This window comes from Pangasianodon hypophthalmus, chromosome 10 (assembly GCF_027358585.1).
Source record: "Pangasianodon hypophthalmus isolate fPanHyp1 chromosome 10, fPanHyp1.pri, whole genome shotgun sequence".
NCBI classification, from domain to species: Eukaryota; Metazoa; Chordata; class Actinopteri; order Siluriformes; family Pangasiidae; genus Pangasianodon; species Pangasianodon hypophthalmus.
The window spans coordinates 3,409,530-3,428,111 of NC_069719.1; the positions used below are offsets into that span (position 1 = coordinate 3,409,530).

General features: G+C 39.3%; 1 protein-coding gene across 1 annotated transcript; it reads right to left on the reverse strand.

Annotated features, from left to right (window-relative positions):
* Nucleotides 1-404: 404 nt before the first annotated feature.
* wdr43 (WD repeat domain 43) lies at nucleotides 405-17,677 on the reverse strand. The gene is made up of 18 exons (XM_026944214.3): nucleotides 17,403-17,677; nucleotides 13,701-13,838; nucleotides 13,333-13,454; nucleotides 11,756-11,876; nucleotides 10,545-10,663; nucleotides 9,431-9,533; nucleotides 9,271-9,335; nucleotides 8,740-8,911; nucleotides 8,055-8,141; nucleotides 7,623-7,751; nucleotides 6,328-6,477; nucleotides 6,034-6,120; nucleotides 5,894-5,925; nucleotides 4,615-4,678; nucleotides 4,402-4,515; nucleotides 3,148-3,217; nucleotides 2,819-2,877; nucleotides 405-1,905 (listed from the first exon to the last, which is right to left on the reverse strand). Exons 1-18 carry the CDS (start codon nucleotides 17,616-17,618, stop codon nucleotides 1,744-1,746), a joined length of 2,010 nt encoding a protein of 669 aa, XP_026800015.3. The 5' UTR covers nucleotides 17,619-17,677; the 3' UTR covers nucleotides 405-1,743.
* Between the last annotated feature and the right edge of the window lie 905 nt (nucleotides 17,678-18,582).

The following is an 18,582-nucleotide window of genomic DNA, read 5'->3' on the forward strand; positions in this document are numbered from 1 at the left end:
TTATCTATCTCTATTTGGGTTTTTTTTGTTTCTTTTATATATAGAGCTACAGACCCCTGTTCACTCCATTTAGATAGCATTGTCAATTGAATTAAACATATATTAAATAACTTTATATTAATCATATCTTATTAATTCCATAACATGCGCATCTGAAGACTGCACCTTCACAATTATGGGTTATTTAACCATGTGCACTGTGTATGCAAATATTACGTATATTACACTTACAGATATTTACTCAGCCAGTGGTAGTTTCATTTTATGAAATTCATTTACAAATTAATCGCTGTTAATAAGTGAAGGTTGTTATAAGATCCACAATAATTTTTTTAAAATGTTTGAACTGACAAAGCTTTACATCATGACTTAAAATGAATCAAATAAACCCACAAACAAAACTGTTCTGAGAACAAAAAGGAATTTATTTCATTTCAACTGTACAACAGTCGTCGATATATACTGCTTGCATTGAAAAAGGTTACGCTTGACAAATTGTTTTTTTCCCCCCGAAGCAACCAACTTTTCTGAGCGCGGGTCTCAGAGACTTTTATTATTCACCGAATTGAGCAACATTCACATCGTCCTCCACTCTCAAACCGTCATTAGAGTAAGCGGATACGATTCAACAACACTGCAGGGCTGATGAGGACAGAGAAGGAGAAAAAAAAAAAAAGTCAAAATAAAGAAATGAGGAGTGGTTCAGGGAAACAAAGGCTAAATTCATGGACAGAACATGAAAAAGCTGGGGGTCAGGGTCAGTCATCAGTCTGTGTTGCAACGTTACACACTTAAAAATGCAGTGAGAGACAGAAGGTCACAGTATCAGAAGTTTTTGGGGTGGAAATTTACAGTTAAATCCAATTTAGCTCAAATTTATTTGCTCAGGAGCAGATTCGAACATCCTGTTTCGTCCCATTCTTGATTAAACTTGATTTATGGACATACAATCAAGCAAAAGGGACACCAAGATTTCCCCTACAGAAAAGAACAAAATAATAAACTCCCTGTATAGCAGGGATGCATCAGTCTGATAACGGACTTGCTGTATATTCCAATCAGGTATGTACTTTATGCTGTAAACGTGATACACTGGACACAACTTGTCCTCAAGTTCACCATCACGTCATGATTATTATTTTTTTTTGCATAACTCAGCAGCAGAAGCTCACAGAAAACCAGTACAAGGATTTCAGCATTGTATCAGCATTGCTGTTAACTCTGATATCGGTACTGTAGCAAAAATGGAGGAAAAAGTGAAAAGTAAATTCCTCATTTTGGGGTGTATTTTTAGAACTGTAACCTTGAAACTGTGAGATTTTGTATAATGGTTTGTAAGGAAGCAATACACCAGCAAAGCCTGGACCATTAATCCTAAAGGTGTGGTACACTGCTACCACATCACCATAGGTACTACAACAACAACAAAAACAAAAACAAAAACAAAACCAAAAAAAAAAACAGGGATGAATAAAGCAGCCAGTCTGGGGTCAAGGGTCAAAGGAAGAACGAGTAAAATGGCTTTGAGACAAACATTTCCGCTGTGTTCACTTCCGAGCCCGTGAATGTCGCCGCCCTGGTGGCCGTCCTGGGACTCAACCACTCGCAGTCCATGACACGTAGGAACTCTATAAAACAGGCTTTTTGTGATTTTTTTTTTTACAATAAAATGAAAACAGGAAGAAAAAAAAAATAAAACAAACGTATAATATATAAATTTTCCAAGCTATTTTTTTCATTGTTTCATTCCTCTTCGCTCTCAGGGTCTAAGTCTGAATCGCCGTTTGCTTTGGACTTGTCCTTCCCATCTTCATCGCTCTCATCCTCCTCATCCGCATGATTTTCTTTGTCCTCCGTTACATCCATCCCTTCCTCCTTGTCGTCCTCTTCTTCCTCCTCCCAGCTCTGTTAGAGGAAACGCACAGACGTGTTACTGGGTGCCACAAGCACACGTTTACAATTTAAATCTCTACACAATCTAAAAAAAACCTCTACATTACTAAAAAAAGTAATGTCTCTGAGGTGGTTCGAGGAAGATGTGTATAGACAAGATGTCACGTTTTGTTTACACGTGCAGTCACGAGAAAATGACATCCAAATCAAAACCACACCAATTTCTGGATTTTTGGATAAAGTGCATCCAACACATCTGCTCTCAAACTGCAGTAATTAAAATATCAAAAGTCAGCAGGAGTCCAAGTTCCCCGTTTTTTGTCCACTCTTAACCACTGCATGACCTGAAGCGACTGAGGACAGCTTCAAGCTCCGCCCACTTCACTATCCCATCACGTCATACATCTCTGAATAGCTTGTTTCCTAATATTCACGTCACGTTTGTGTGTCATTATGATCTAAATATCAATTCCATTTATAAGCCCCACTAACGTGAGTTGAACCGCAAACCATTTTCTCAAAATGCAAGTTTGTCTCTATTCTGAATGCATTTCTAAAACTTCAATTAAAAAATTGTAAAAATATCAACAATCTCCACTGGAAAAGAAACAACTTGTTCACCTGTAGAGTAGAAATAACATCTATACAGGTTCAGTGTAATTTTACAAGTAAGATTACTTAAAATTTTCTTAACAGTGTCCTCCAGAATTATTGGCACCCTTCATAATAATGAGCAAAAACAGTTTTAGAAAATAAACACACAATAATTCAAATCTTCAACTCAAACAGGAGAAACAACTCATTTTTGTTCTACATCAAGGGTGCCAATAGTTATGAAAAGGCACTGTATTTTATCCCAGCCATATGTGAAATTTCATGTGCTTGAATTAATGTCCAAAAGTAACAAAAATCTCAGAGCACTTACATCCGAGTCTTCCTCAGGCCGTCCCTCGTCACTAGAGTCTTCATCTTCGTCTGAGGACTCTGCAAAAATTCGACAATGTTCGCATGAAATATTAGGGCTGGTTCCCAAATTAAGCACTCAATTCTTAATTCTTTAACAGTAAAAGTGATTCATCAATCAGTATCTAGGACTAGAAGCGGTTTTAAAGCACCTTCATAAACTAGAAAGAAACAAAATGGAGAGGCTGTGTCCCAAATCAGCATAAATTAAGCAGACTTAAACGCTCTTGAAAGCTCTTTTACACACCTTTAATAAATAAAGGATTAAAAAAATACATAAATGTGACCGACCTTCCTCGTACACCAGTTTGGCTTTGCGGTCCAGGTCGGCTACTTTGTGGGAACTGTTGCTTGTCGCCACCTAGTGGAAAAATAAAGTTATGGAAAGGATTTCTACTTGGAATCTTCAGAATGCTACTTTTAGAAGAATTAACCACAGTCACAAACATCCTCAGACATTTTCACAATATACAACATGTCATGATGTATTTCAGCTGCTTAAACAATTCTGGGAAAACGTTGCTGTTCAAGAAGTTCAAGAAAACCAAAAATGACCAAAATTAAGGGCTTTATCTCTATGTTAAGGAAACATGGGCACATTTGACCAAAATGAAATGGAAATGTTTAGGTTGCTTTCTAACCTTGTCTTGGCGTCGGCCTGCAAAGATCGTGCAACGAGCCAGTTTTTTTAAAAAAAAAGAAAAACAGTCTGCCTAAAAATGTCTAAAACCTCACTGGCTAAGTGTGATTTCCTCACGACTCGTCACAGTGAAATGGATATGAGGGTAATCAATTCAGTTTGTGATCAGATAGCACATCATCCAACTGGAGAAGAGCCTGTAGTGGTGTGGGCGTGGTCGAGGGTCAGCTGAGGATGGAGAGGAACGAGTGATAATTCTCACCTGTGTCTTATTACCACTAGTCTACTTATGAGTCTCTTTGTGCTTTTAGTCACTCCTGTATCCAGCGAGTATGTGTGAGAGACAGAGAGAGCGTGATATAGCTGGAGGTGCATGTGAGAAACACACACACGCCACGGAGCGTGACCTTGAACTTGACTGGATGAAATCTGCTGAGTTGTTTTGGATTTGTTCGAGTTTTTGAAAGTGCACTGAAAAGCACGAGCTGAATGAACGCAAGCCCAGAGCTCAGTTAAAACTCCGCCTGTCTCCCGAGTCTTCCTACTCCGGACATTCCCACGCAGCTATATATAGCAGAAAATGACCACGGGAAGGGTTTTCCTGCTTCACATATTAACTAGGGGTTTCAAAGATAAATAAAAGTCAATTTAAACATGGAAAGGGGTAGAAAAATAATTATAGCTTTTAACACTGTTACTGGACTGACCTGATTTAAAATACACACAGACCAGCGAAGAAAAAAGAAGAAGAAGAAGAAGAAGAAAGAAAGAAAAAAAAACAACAGCCTAGTTCTCTCCTGAGTGTTGAATATTTAGAAACATCTAAACTTTACACTGTCCTTTTAAGCTGAGAGGTCTATGTGACGCATCTCATCAGACACGTGTTGGAAAGCAGGGAGACGTACCTGCGTCATGAGCAGGTAGAGTTTGCCGTGGAGTCTCGTCAGCTGCTGGTACAGCTTCACTCGGCTCTCGATCATGTGGTAGAGCGCCCCCAACTGAGACACCAGGTCTGGGAGCTGAAGCAGGGAGAGAAAATAAAATGTTTAGTAGAAAAATAAGCAGATGAGATGTACACACACACACACACACACACACACACACACACACACGCTTACCGATGACAAGTATGACGTGTGCTGCGTCAACACGGCCTTCAGCCACTGCACGATAAGAATCGCCCTGTAAAATAAATTATATCAGTTAATATTTCCTTATTTCCTTTACCAGGTACTCAATGGAAGCAATAATGATAACACCACAATCTGACTAGCAGTGTGCTGATCATCATTAATACAATATTCATTAGGCATGGGTGATTCCCACTCTGTTGAATTCTGGCTTCTGATTGGTCAGAAGGTATTGATTAATTTTCTATAACAGCAGCTCAGACTGAAGTGCAGCAGCGTTTCTATAGTAACAGCTCGTTCACAGGGACTTGTACTGCGGATGCGCCACGCAAACAGATTCTTTTAAAAATCTTGTGTAGGATTTAAATTTTTTTTTTTCGTGAGATGATGTTTATTTAACATTTATGGAATGAGTTTCCAGTGCTGGTGCTCTGCAAGTCAGACGTAAAGCTGTAACTTTATGTTATCTGACATGAGAAAGAGGAATGAAGACGAGTTCATTTTCTCAGTAACAAGAGAAACAATAAGCTGCATTTTTTGCCTTATTAACTTTGAGAGAGTGGAAAAAAAAGATAAGGCTGATGAGGGAACAAGAGTAACATCAGGATCTAACTTGTCTCTCAGACGTTCTACAGCATTAAATGTAGCTATAAACAGATAAAAAGCATGACGTGTCATTCTTTAATACATAAATTGCTAGTTTCGGCAAACTGCTGTGGTGTAAGAGGAATAAAGCACTTGTTCCTGCGTGTGCTGTTAATCCACCACATGCTCACACGCATCCCTACCACCTCATCGCTGATTGTTTTCCTATAGCAGCGCACCCCCAAGTGCTGTATTCCTTATTTAGTTTACGATATTGGGTTAGATTTAAATAGCAGTAGCTCAGGAAGACATTCAGAACGAGGTCTACTTGAGTTAGTATTGTGGCAATAACAAATCTTTAGGCAATAATCGTAAGATGTATTCAAAAATCTTATACCTGACTCCAAATTCTTTAAAATGAGCTTTATTATTGTATTTAGTTTGTTAGCTTGCTTATAAATCGTATAAGTTCGTGTCACTATTTATATTTCCTATATTTAAAAATGATTACAAAAAAATTATGATATGTAATATAGTTTTCGAAATAGAAACCTTTATAACTACCATAAACATATCACAAATATCATGCTATATCATATGAATAATGAATAAGAGTGTGTGCTGATTATTATTCAGTGAAACACTAACAAAGCACATTTAAGTGAAAACGGTGTTTACTTACGTGAACGGATGTCCTTGCAGCCTTCTCGACAGCTACAACAAACACGGAAAATCGTTATTTAGGGGAAAAAAAACAAACAAACAAAAAAACAAATGGTACAACAAGGTCAGGTGTGTTATGAGGACGGACGCTTCACTCACTTCCTCCACGAGAGGCAGGACAGCCGGAGGAGGCAACCGCGCCACTGTGTTCTTAATCAAGGCTTCCTTCTTTGTTTGAAAGATTTTCTGAGAAGGGAGATTAAAAAAAAGGATAAGCTTTCTGAAAAATATTATCACATCATAATATTTCTCTCTCTTTTTTTTTTGTGTGCAAATGTAGCATGCTGGATTTCTGTGATTTAGCATTTATGTACAGTCACTGTGATTGGCTGTAAGTTGTGTACCACTGACTGACGCTCAGCTAACATCGAGTTATAACAGACGTCGACTCACATTGAGGATCTTCTCGTCTTTGCTCTCGAGGCCCTGAACGAGCAGAACGGCGAAGCTGTCCGTCTGGAGCGACGCCGAAGCTCCTTTACTCTCTCCTTTACCACCTGATGTGCTCAGCTCAATCTGCTCCAACCGCTCCTCTATCGACATCTACAAGACAACAAGACAAGATAAGAAAGAGGGGAGAAAAAAAGAGTGTGTGAGTGGAATCACAAAGAGAACTAAGAGTCAATTAAGAGTCAGTTTTGGCCCCTTAACAAGTTCCTTAACCTCTAAACGTACTCTTAATATTCTCTTTTGATGACATTACACATAATAAGTAAGTTTCTTTGTTCTCAATGCTCTCCTTAACCTCTACTCAACAACAAAAGATTATTTTTCCAGAATTTTCAGTTTCAAAATTCATTTACATTAAAGCAGCTTGAATGGACTCGTTTCAAATGAACAAATAAATTATTTATTTTAAAATAAATATTAAAACTTATTATAAATGCATATATTTTGTAAATACATTATTGTAATAACTTGGACTAATTTAAAAAAAAAAAAAAAATTTTAATAATAAACAAATGCAAATTCATTTTATAATAATGTTTTACAAAATAACGCAACTTCAGTGTGTCGAAAATTCAACTACTTCGAAACTTGTGCATCTTACATAAGCAAGTAAGTAAATAAGGCAAAAAGCCAAAATTCGTATCGGTTTCTCTGGCTCTCGGATTTAACTCGTACATTTTGGCCAAATTTTTCCTCTGCATATTTTTGCCACATATTTTGTATGAACTGTTTCACGTAAATACAATAAACACAAGCTCATCTGAATGTGTCGTGCCATTTTACGTTGTCTAACATATCGAAACTTTACATTTGTCAAATAATCTTGATAAAAGCACAATACAAAAGGTTTACCTTATTAGAAAATGTAAATTCAATGTTAAAATATTAGTCCACTTTGTTGTTTATTATAGTTATCAAGATAGCAATACAGGCAGTGGTAGCTCAGTGGTTAAGGTGTTGGCCTACTGATCAGGAGGTTGCGAGTTCAAATCCTGGTGCTGCCACTGCTGGGCCCTTGAGCAAGGCCCTTAACCCTCAACTGCTCAGTTGTATGTGTGTGTATATGTATATATATATATATATATATATATAAATAAAGACATGAATGTAAAGTGCTCTGGATAAGGACGTCTGCCAAACACCGTAAATGTAAACTCTGGCGCACGTCCTAACTGATCCATCATCATGAAGATTTACAAAAGCACCAGCCCAAGTTCACGTATGTTTCGTGCGCGTACCTCTGTAGGAACGACTCCTTTCTTCCTCTTCTCTGATTGGCTGGGAGTGGCTTTGATTGGCGCTTGATGCCCAGGAAGTCCTGGTATTAAAACTTTGCTTTTCTGTTCGTTCACGATGGGCGTCTTCACCTGGAAACAGAGATCGATTGCCATTAAATTAAATAAAAAAAATTTTAAAAAGAAAGAAAGAAAGAAAGGCCATGTCAAGATGTTTCAAAACCTGTCTATATAATTCAAATACAAGACGCTGCAAAGCATTCACGAGTAAAATAACTACCTTAATGCTAAAACAACCTCAGTACCCTCATTTAGTTTAGAATAAGTTGAAAGATGAGGACGGTTTAACCGAATGAACCGTTTCTCCAGACAATTAGATCAGATTTTTAAATAAAAATAAAATCAGATCCAAAAAAAGGGTGATTCTGATTTTACCTTTGTGACGGCTGCGTCGACAGAAAGTGACAGCGTCGTGTGCACGTCTCGGATCAGACACACGTGCCTCTCTGATGTGTTGATGGGCTGAAAAAAACCACACACACACAGTTAGCATACATCTCCATCATCCCCATCTCTTCCATCTCCTCCGTCTATTTGCTAGCTCACGTAACACCTAACAATGTGTAAGTAGCAATAATTTTCCCCCAGTGCCAGTTTCCCACAATCCCCTGCTTCTGTCAGATTTAATGCAGCAATTCCACTGTACTCAGAATATAGTACACTTTCCCATTTCATTTCTCTGGCTCGAAAATATGTGGATGACCAGAGCAAGGTCATGTTTGTCTGGATAATCTCTGAATATGATAGAAATATAAAAGATAATCTAAACCAATTATTTCTGCATTAATTAGTGATAAATAAAAAAAAGTTATTAAAAAAAAAAAAAGAAAAAATTAGACTGCCACGGTAGTCTAATCATAGCAGTGAAATGGGGCTCAAATTAATGGAATTATGTTACAAAACACCTTCCCCCCCCCCCCCAAGACAAAAGCTACGTCATATTGCTGTGACATCAGGTGAGCTCACGCCAGACAACTCGGGAAAGGTGGATGCTGTCAGAGTTCCTGACTTGGAATTGCGAGAACAACGGATTGCAGCATAAGAGCAGCTAGGTGCTTACTGTTTTCTCTATGACGGGTTGTAAGTGGCTCCCGTACGCCAGCATGACACTCTGTCTGTCTGAACACAGAGCGGCAGCCAGCAGGGAGACGGGCATCGGGGTGGCACCTTCACCAGAGCCGACGCTCGACACCTGCACTGAACACACCGGGGACAGGGGCTTCTTACACGGCCTGCGCGAGAAAACGACAACGACGAGAGTTAACAGAGTTACACACAAGAATTAAATGTTTACACCAAAATTTTAAGAGGGTGGTTCCCACTTTTTCACCCCCCCTGGACCACAAAACATTCACGCCTTAAAGAAACAGTACAGACAAAAAAAAAAATAAAGGTACAATTTCTTCGCTCAAACATAACTCGTTAACATTTTTTATGTCCGAATTTTCCTTCAACGTTGTCGGCAAGACAGAGGAACTCATCAATAACTATTCAAAATTACAACAATCACTAATTCCAACCTCTGGATGCTGCGTGACCGCTAGACAGACATCCTTTAACTTTCTTTATAACACACTCAATACACACTCACCCGTTGAGAAAGTGCTCGAAGAGATGCAGCTGCCCGTCCTTACACACCACCGCTAACCGCACCGCCTGGAAAAGTTTCAAACGTTTAATGGCACTGCTGAAAAAAAAAAAAAAAAATCAAGAGAAATTGCGAGGGTAAAACAGAGTGTACAGGTTCTCACCTCGTCTTTGCTGTTGGATGTTTGCAGGTCGATGTGTTGGGGTTCGTCTGTCAGCGTGAACGACACCACCGAGTTCTTGTCTTTGCCGTCAGAGCGTACCTGCCTGTTAAACCAAAATATTTCATTCTGGATTTAAATACAAATCAGTGTTACTGGTTACTGTTAGCACCGAGACGCATTATTCCTCTTATACCACAACAAGCTTTTATCACTTTAACTCCTCATAAACTCTTCTTAGCCTTGACTGACAACTCTTGTGATTCTGTTGGAGTAATTTAACCCCATGTGCTTCCTTCTTACTAAAATGTACTAAATGTATCACTGACAATCTTTCACAACTTGCTAAATATTATTTCTTCATCATATCTGACTGAGCATGATTTTTCAGAAGCTTGACCTACATAGCAACAGTAACTAAGGGTGTGTCTCAATCAGCTCCCTGGCTCCCTCAGTGGTGAATCAGTAGATCGTCTAGACGAGTTTGTGCGCCGGTAAAGACCCTGGCTCACTACACACTGGGACACTGATGACTCAATTTCCCGTGACGTGACTACATACTCGCGTTGTAAAACGTCACCACTGGCATTTATCAGCAACAGGCAGGACTGATATCTTTCTGACATTACGTGTTAGCTTAATCACACGCGTTTCTGTCATGGTACTTCACGCAGGATCGTAGGCTAGCTAGTGGATTTTTTTAACATCATTATACACTTAAAAGTCATTAGACTCAAACAAACTGTATATAGAACGTCAAATAAACTTTAAAAAAAAAAATCGCTAACGCAGGTAATCATTTAAGAGCTACAACAACGATAACAAGTTACTTATGTTTGTAAATGAAGTTGGCTGAGAGTTCGTCCACCATTTTTTTATTTTTTAACTGAGAAGCTTCAGAAAATACGAAGTGATTTCCAGTAAGGGAACACAGTGAGCTTCGATGCTCCCTGGTTTTTGTGGTGCATTGTGGGATATTTTTATTTATTTTTTTTTTTAAAAAAGGAGTGAACGTTTCAGTGCACTGGAAGGATTTTGCGATTGAGATAGCCCTTAAAATGGCCGACTGCCTGATCAGCTCCCTGACTACTGAACTAATGTGTAAGTGTTAGCGTACCACACACTGAGCAGTCTGTCGTGAGCCGCTCCAGACAGGAAGTAGAGGCCGTCGCTGTCCGGGGGTCGGGTCGTGGCGAAGCACAGGGTCGTTACCGTGGTCGAGTGACCTGTGAACTTCTGTAAGAAATGTAAAAGTTAAAATAATTAAAGTTATATCTGCCTCAAGTGAATGCAGTGCAGAAGTACAACAGTTAAATGTTTCCCTTTCATTTAAAGCGTGCTGTGCGTACATGTACACGTGCGCTTCCTTTAAACTAATAAATACTACAACGTGATCACACGTCATACAGTTCTCCTGTTCATGAACCAGCTGTTTGACAAGGACCTGCTGATCACCAATGCCATCTCGCAGCAATAAATAAGAACCAGGGGTGACATTAATTGAAGAAACAGCCTGTTTAGTAACCATGACGACCACAGCTCGGATCTCATACAGGACAACGGCTATGTAATGAAAACAGTGTCGTGCTGGTGTAGGAAACTAATTCTATAAAAATAGAAAAATAAATTCTCACAAGCCTCGCTTTTCTCCCTCTTAAAATTAGTAAGAAAAAAAAAAAGTAGCTTGTCACGTTACAGAAAACCATGAAGCACAAACTCCTCTTTCCTGAAGACTTTCCCGTGTTGGAAAACTTAAAGTTCCAGCTTTACCTCTGACTGTTAAAGCGCTGACACTGGAGACTTCTTGCATTAATGCTGAATAAACATCTCCTTACAAAAAAATTCATCGTTCGTTAATGAACAAGTTTTTAAAAAATCTGTTCATCATTAGTCCGCTATAGCAGTCCCTGTGCGAGTTATTACGACAGAAATGATAACGAGCGCATTAATATACGCGATGTGCAGCTGCACTACTGCCAGAGCTGCTGGTACAGAAAACTAATCAACACCTTCTGACCAATCAGTATCCAGAATTCAACAGCACTGTGGTATAATAACAAAATATCTAAGTTCTTTATCGTATGTTAATCTGAGTTAGGAAAAGCAGTTTACAGGAAGCAGCTTAAACTACTACAATCGCTTATAAAGCATCTTAACTCTAACATAAACACTAATGCTCACTTCTAGACACAAGGTTTAGTAATAAATAAGTGACATACTAACAGTAACAAGCATTTTCTGTAATACAGCAAGCACACCCTGTAATACAGTGTGTGTGTATATGTGTGTGTGTGTGTGAGTGAGAGAGAGAGAGAGAGAGATACTCACCCTGTACACCTCCTTGGTCTCCAGGTCCCACATTTTGATGGTCATTCCGGCAGAGAGCAGGAGTTTCCCGTCAGGACTCACACACAGACTCGTCACCGCTGCTCTGTCCGCTTTCCATTTACTTAACAGATAAACAGAAAACACACACACAGCCACACATCAGAATCAGCGTTCGTTTACTTCTCCTACGCAAAATGCTTAAAAAAATTGCCATGTCTGGTGATATGATCAGAGATAATGATACTGGATATCACGGCACTGGAATATCACGTAAAAAGATGATTAAATAAGGAATAACAGACTCCAGACCGTGCAGTTATACAAACATCACCCATGCCGGGGTGGTGTGATGCAGCATCAGCGTGAAAGCGGATTATTTTCATACAACCGAGCGATCTGGAGTGTGTCATTCCTGCTTATACCTCACAGACTTGCCAACGATTACGATGCTCAATTTATTAATGAACGACTTATTGCACATTTTAACAGTTTATAGTTAGATTTAACGTTGTGGAACATCCGAGAGACAAGTTAGTTCCTGTTCTCACTTACGTTACAGCAACAGTTCCTCACTCTCTCTCACTCTCTCTCACTCTCTCTCACTCTCTCTCACTCTCTCTCACTCTCTCTCACTCTCTCTCAAAACACAGCTCGTCATTTTACCAAGAACCCGGAAAGCATAAGCTAGTTTGTCCTGCAGACTTTCCCGTGCTGGGAAATTTCACATAGTACAGCGATGTTACAAAGTGCTTACAACCAAGACTCCTTCCATAAATGTGAAATAAATGTCTCCTTTAATTTAAAAAAAAAAAAAAAAAAGCCACCACATCAACACCTTTGTTAAAAAACATTTTTTTAAATTAGTCTTAGATTATGTGGAGCCCTGTGTATGAGCTGTTACTATAGAAACGATAACGTATTAGAATATATCGCATTAACATTAATATATCGTGCATGTTACGAGCCGTGTGGTTATATAAAAACAATGCAGACTGTCTGACCAATCAGAGTCGAGAATTCATCTGTACTGTGGTATAAATCATTAGATCACACAAGCCTAATGGATACAGAAACGATTCACTAATAATTCTAAACCAAACCAGACCGAGCTCAATCAGAATAAATCGACTAAACGCGTGTTAAAATCCTAATATGCTCAGCGTGGAGCAATCAAACGTGCTTTTCAGTGTTTGTGAGAAACGTAGGAATGAAGGTAAGAACACGTCGAAGTTGAACAACGAAGTTGGCAAAAAGCACAACGCACTCGGTCAAATAGTTTCGCTCACTCGCTCTCGCACACACACCTTGAGGTGATGACTGTCGTCAGAGTACTTCACTCAGTTTTTGTTCGGAGCACTTTATTATTTTTTTTATAACATTTTAATATTAAATGTTATATTCGTTAATTATGTTGTGAGTAAGAGTTTCATTCTTGTAAATTTTCAACTACAAACATCAAATTTACAGTAAATGAATATCCGTCCCTACAATATTTCACCTAAAAAAGCAGTTTATTAATTCATACAAGTATTATGCATGTTTATTTTATATTAATATTAGACACTCCTGCCACTCACCAGCGTGTTTTGCCCGTCTTCAGGTCCCACTCTGCGATGTGTGTGTCGTCTGAGCCACTGTACAGAACAGATTCTTCAGGGTGCCACTGGACGCTGTTCACACTTCCACTATGTCCTCCATCCTGACAGAGAGAGAGAGAGAGAGAGAGAGAGAGAGAGAGAGAGAGAGAGAGAGAGAATGTTGGCACAGATCCAAATGCGAAAAACACAAACTTGAACAAATTTAACAGACAACAAGTGAAATACTCAGTTACTCAGTTCATCGTAAGGGTTTTAATACTGGAGCTGGAGAAGAAAGTGTTTGAGACACGGCAGTTAATGGAGTTTGGCAACTTTTAATAAAAAATGAACTGAAAGCCGGGACGTACCAGAGTGCACTGGAGATCTCCCTTCACTGTGCTGTAGATGAGGACGGTGCCGGCTGCCGTGCCCAGAGCCAACAGATCTGACTGCTGAGCCGACGCCGGACCCGCCTCCGACTTCCTCTTCTTCCTCTGAGGCCCCTCCTATAAACACACACACACAGACATTACTGAGATTAACACACTTTACACAACAGGGCTGCAGAAATCATATTATCGAACCCAACTCGGGAAGTAAAAGCTCCAGCGTGACGTGGTTTGGTTGCCTGCAGAAAATTTAACGTAATAACGTACGAGATTTTAACGTAATAATGTACATCAAGCCAGTTTGCTAGAATCACACGTATTACTGCACGTATCTGCACTTTAGACCACATACACTTCATACAGTTTCTGCTGTCACATTTATATTTTTATTTTCCTATGCAAGTAAATCCTGTTTTATGTCACAGTACAGGTATAAAAGTAAAAAATATACACACACGTACGTATACATGGCCAATTTCACTCCAGCCTGATGTTGCACAAACATCTGCACTTTATTACAAATATAGCAAACACACTCACACTGTTGCTGCCACCTCTCTATTATATTCCTCATATTATATTTTTATATTGTTCCTTTTACATCTCTGGTTATGTAAATTCTATTTTATGTCACCGGACAGTCGGAAAAGGCATTTCACTGCATGTCGTACTGTCTGTGGCCAGTAAAATTGGACTTTATTACAATACTGTAGCACCTTATGATTTTTGTGACATCAAGAAAACATCAGCAAGCCGCTGGCGATTGTTTCAGCTATGAGCTCTGAGGTTTTCTTCTCACGTCACACATTAACCGTATTAGAGGCTGGTGATGTTATTTACGCTCGATACATTTACGTGTGATGTGACTGCATGTAGAAAGCAGGAGAGTTATATGACAGCTTTGTGGTGTATTTCATTTTCCTCAGATTTGTCTCTGATTCTGAAAAGATCGTCTGTCCTCCGTTCACGTTAATTTATCCATCACCAAAACAAGACCTTTTATTCTGCACAAGTCAATAAGGAGTAGTTTTTTTCCCCTCTTTCTCCTGTTGTTAAATCTGACTAACTCTAAATAAAAAACGAATAACTATGAGATCTTCTCGTCTCGGGTGCTGGGGATGCTGCTTTCTTCACCCTGATATGGCATAGATTCATCATAAACGCACATCACTATACATTTCTGAGAGTACTGTGGACTGTAACAGGACTTTAATACAACATCAACTCCATTACGACTCAATTCCCTGCAGTGCAAAAGCAGTTTAACCTCCTGCTTTTCCTTATTAAATATTTTTTATCTAAATAATTTTTCTACATTTTTAGGGGGGAAAAAAAAGCCTTTTTGCAGTATTGTTGTTTTAAAAAAGATTGTTGTTTTGTTGTCGTAAAAGACAGAGCAACTAAAAAGATAGTGAAAATGCATTCAATTATCATTTTATATATTTTATATATAAAATTATTATATATCTCCATCCAGACTACTTTTTAAAAGCTTTTCAAAAGATCTTGCCATGTCCACTTCTCCTAATAACATCTATTTAAAGATAATCACTTGTGTGTATTAGAAAAAAGCAAAGATGAAGAGAAAGTCTAACGACTGAATCAGCTTCATCTCCGCGAGTCTCTATCCCTCTGATAAAAAAACTTTCTACATGTTGATACTTTCACATGTCTGTATTTATAATGTCGTGGCTCATGGACAATATTTGGGAGACGTAACATTTTCCTCTCCTGCTCCTTTACACATTCATCATCATCATCATCATCTTCGGAGTATGGGTGACGCTTCACAATGTACTACACGATTTTTAAAACACTGGTCTCTATTTTCTCTCTATTTTATATTAAAGCATCTTTGAGAAGGCGCAAACTAAGAATTTTATCATGTGGTGATGTGTGTGTGTGTTACAGTTCTTAAATTTTGAATCTAAATACTCCAACTGGAATACTAATCCATGTGGAAATGCACTACATTTAGTTAAAATGAGCATCAGAATAAGAAGAAGAGTAGAAATATATATCCTCCAGGAATAAATCTGAGACCCCTGGACACCAGTTACATCATCACAACATACAGAGTGTCTGAAACTTCAGAAACCATCGAGAGTAAAAGCAGATATGATTCATTTTGTGTTTAATATTTACTACGTCTTCACGCTCTGTGCATTCTTCTCAGCCACTGGATCACAGTTTTGAGGATTTCGCTCAACATATTCCTGTCGGTTCCTGACTGTTTTTGCGGACACTCTGCAAAATAATATCGATTATCGAATATAATCAGTGGAGAAAAGCCACATGTGAGTTTGAATACGGAGCCAAATACTAGCTGTGATTTAAAAATCTGCAAATGATCAGAGAAATTAATCCATGCTGGGATGAACGATAGACTTTAAGACATCTACATCTACCGCTCTCAAAATGGGGACCGTGATGTAGGTCCAGGAGATCTCTGATGTCATATATATGTGCGTGCGTGTGTGTGTGTGTGTGTGTGTACACATACACACACACAATTTTTATAAATCACATGACAATGCTAGAGATCAACTACAATCAAGTAGCAAGATTATTATTTAGTTATTTATCATAGTTGTAAGCCTGAGTAATCACCTGAAACAAAGGAGTTAATCTAAAACTCAGTATGTTAAAAAAAAAAAAAACATCAGTATAAATAATGTTAAATTTATTTTAATTAGGAAATGATGTTAATGTGATGAACTTTGTGTTCAAATCTGCACTGGAGAAGCTGAAAGGTGGGAATAAAAAGCTCCAAAATGGCTGATGATGGCTCACATGTGTGCTATTGTTCTTAAAATTAAATCTGTACTGTGTTTTTGTTGCTGCTGTTTTTTTCCCCTTCAGATTTACTCTTGAAGTTTTCCTGGATTATTATAAAAAATAATAATAATAAAAAAATTTAAAAAAGTTTGAGCTCTACACCACCTGCTGAACTTAAGAAGAAAATCTCACTAATAAACAACATCCATGCACTTATTAGTTAAACAGTCTGATATTAGGTTCATCATAAAGTTAAAGTATTAGACTAGAGGAAGTGTTTAAAAGTAAAACATGAATATAAAGTCAAATGAAGAAACTATAAAGTGTAGAAAGTGACACAGGACTGAAGTAACTGTTACTCTGAGCTCAAATCATTCCTGAAACTAGTTTACAGCCAACAACAAGCTGCTGGATCAAACCTTAATCAAACACCGGGCTTTAAAGTGAGAAAAGTAAGAAATAAAAGGGTGTGATGATGAAAAATAAAGCGAGGCCATCTCGGAGGTGAACATGTGCGCCAGAAACACATGTGCGTTTCACTACGTGGTGCTAAAAGCTAACATGCTAACCGTGCTAGCTAGAAATGATCTTCAACAAGATGAAATGTGTGTTAAAAGCGTCTCAGGTGCGCTGAAGTTCATTTAAAAGCGTCTTAAACACGTTAAGAGTGATCAAACGCTGCCATAAAGGTTGTACAAATACATAAATCCAAGCTAGCAAAGTTAGCACGCTGTGTGTAGCAGGCCTGGATTGAAAAAAAACTGACTCCGCGTCTCAAATTGAAATCTAGGGCACTAGGTAGTGTGCACGCGACGCACTAGGAATGTGGTGGCGTCATAGGGGATGAAGTGCGCGCGAGTTAGGGAGCGAGGCGCAGTTGGGGATACGGCCCGCCCCGTGTACCTTGGTCGCTCGGCATGGTCCCCAGGCGATGCAAGTGCAAGTGGCGCTGAGGTGCGCGGAAGGCACGTATTCCCGGTGGAGCGCGTGCGAGTCGGAGTTCCAGATCCGCAGGCGCCCGTCCTGCGCGCACACGGCGAGATAGTGCCGCGATCCCGGCGAGAAAGAGCACGGCAGCGTCGGCGCTGAAGAAGGAGCACTGCCTCCGTCGGCCGCCATTCTCGGAGCGCTGTGCGTGCGTCTGCGTCGCGCACGCGGCGAGAAAACGACACACGGTGCGAGGAGGAGGAGAGAGAGAGAGAGATGGGGGGGGAGGGGGCGGGGTAACACGTGCTGTCGGGGAGGGTCGCAGTGCGCATGCGCGGGAAACGAGCGAGGAAGTCGTCATCCTGTTTTCTTTTTTTAATTTAATTTTATTTTATTACACGTTTACATCACAAGACAGAGAACATCCCACCCCATTCCATCACAAGACACAATAAATAAATAAATAAATAAATAAGGAGCAAGACTTGATATGTAATACACTTTATGGCCAAAAGTTTGTGCACCCCTGCCCATCACACCCGTATGTGTTTCTTCCCCAAACTGGTACCACAAATTTGGAAGCATACAATTGTATAAAATGTCTTTGTAGGCGATAACATTACAATTTCCCTTCACTGGAACTAAGAGAAACAAACTTGTTCCAGCATGACAATTCTCCTATGCACATTGTCATTATCACATGAAGACATGGTGTGTGAAGGTTGGAGTGGAAGAACTCGAGTGTCCTGCACAGAGCCCTGACCTCAACCCCACTGAACACCTTTAGGATGAACTGGAACACCGACTGAACCCCAGACCTCCTCACCAACATCAGTGCCTGACCTCACTAATGCTCTTGTAGCTGAATGAACACAAATCCCCACAGCCACGCTCCAACATCTAGTGGAAAGCTTCCCAGAGGAGTGGGAGTGGAGGATAACAGCAAATTGGGACTAAATCTGAAATGGGATGTTCAACATGCACATGCTGTATGAATGTTATGGTCAGGTGTTGTCGTGGCAAATACTTCTGCAAATCAGAATAAGAAAAATGAGTTACAAAGACAAGGAGTTCTGGATGCCAAAAATCTATAGACTTTATTGAATCAAACCACAAAGCCGAGATGGTCTGCAGAGCATCTGATTTACATCGTCGT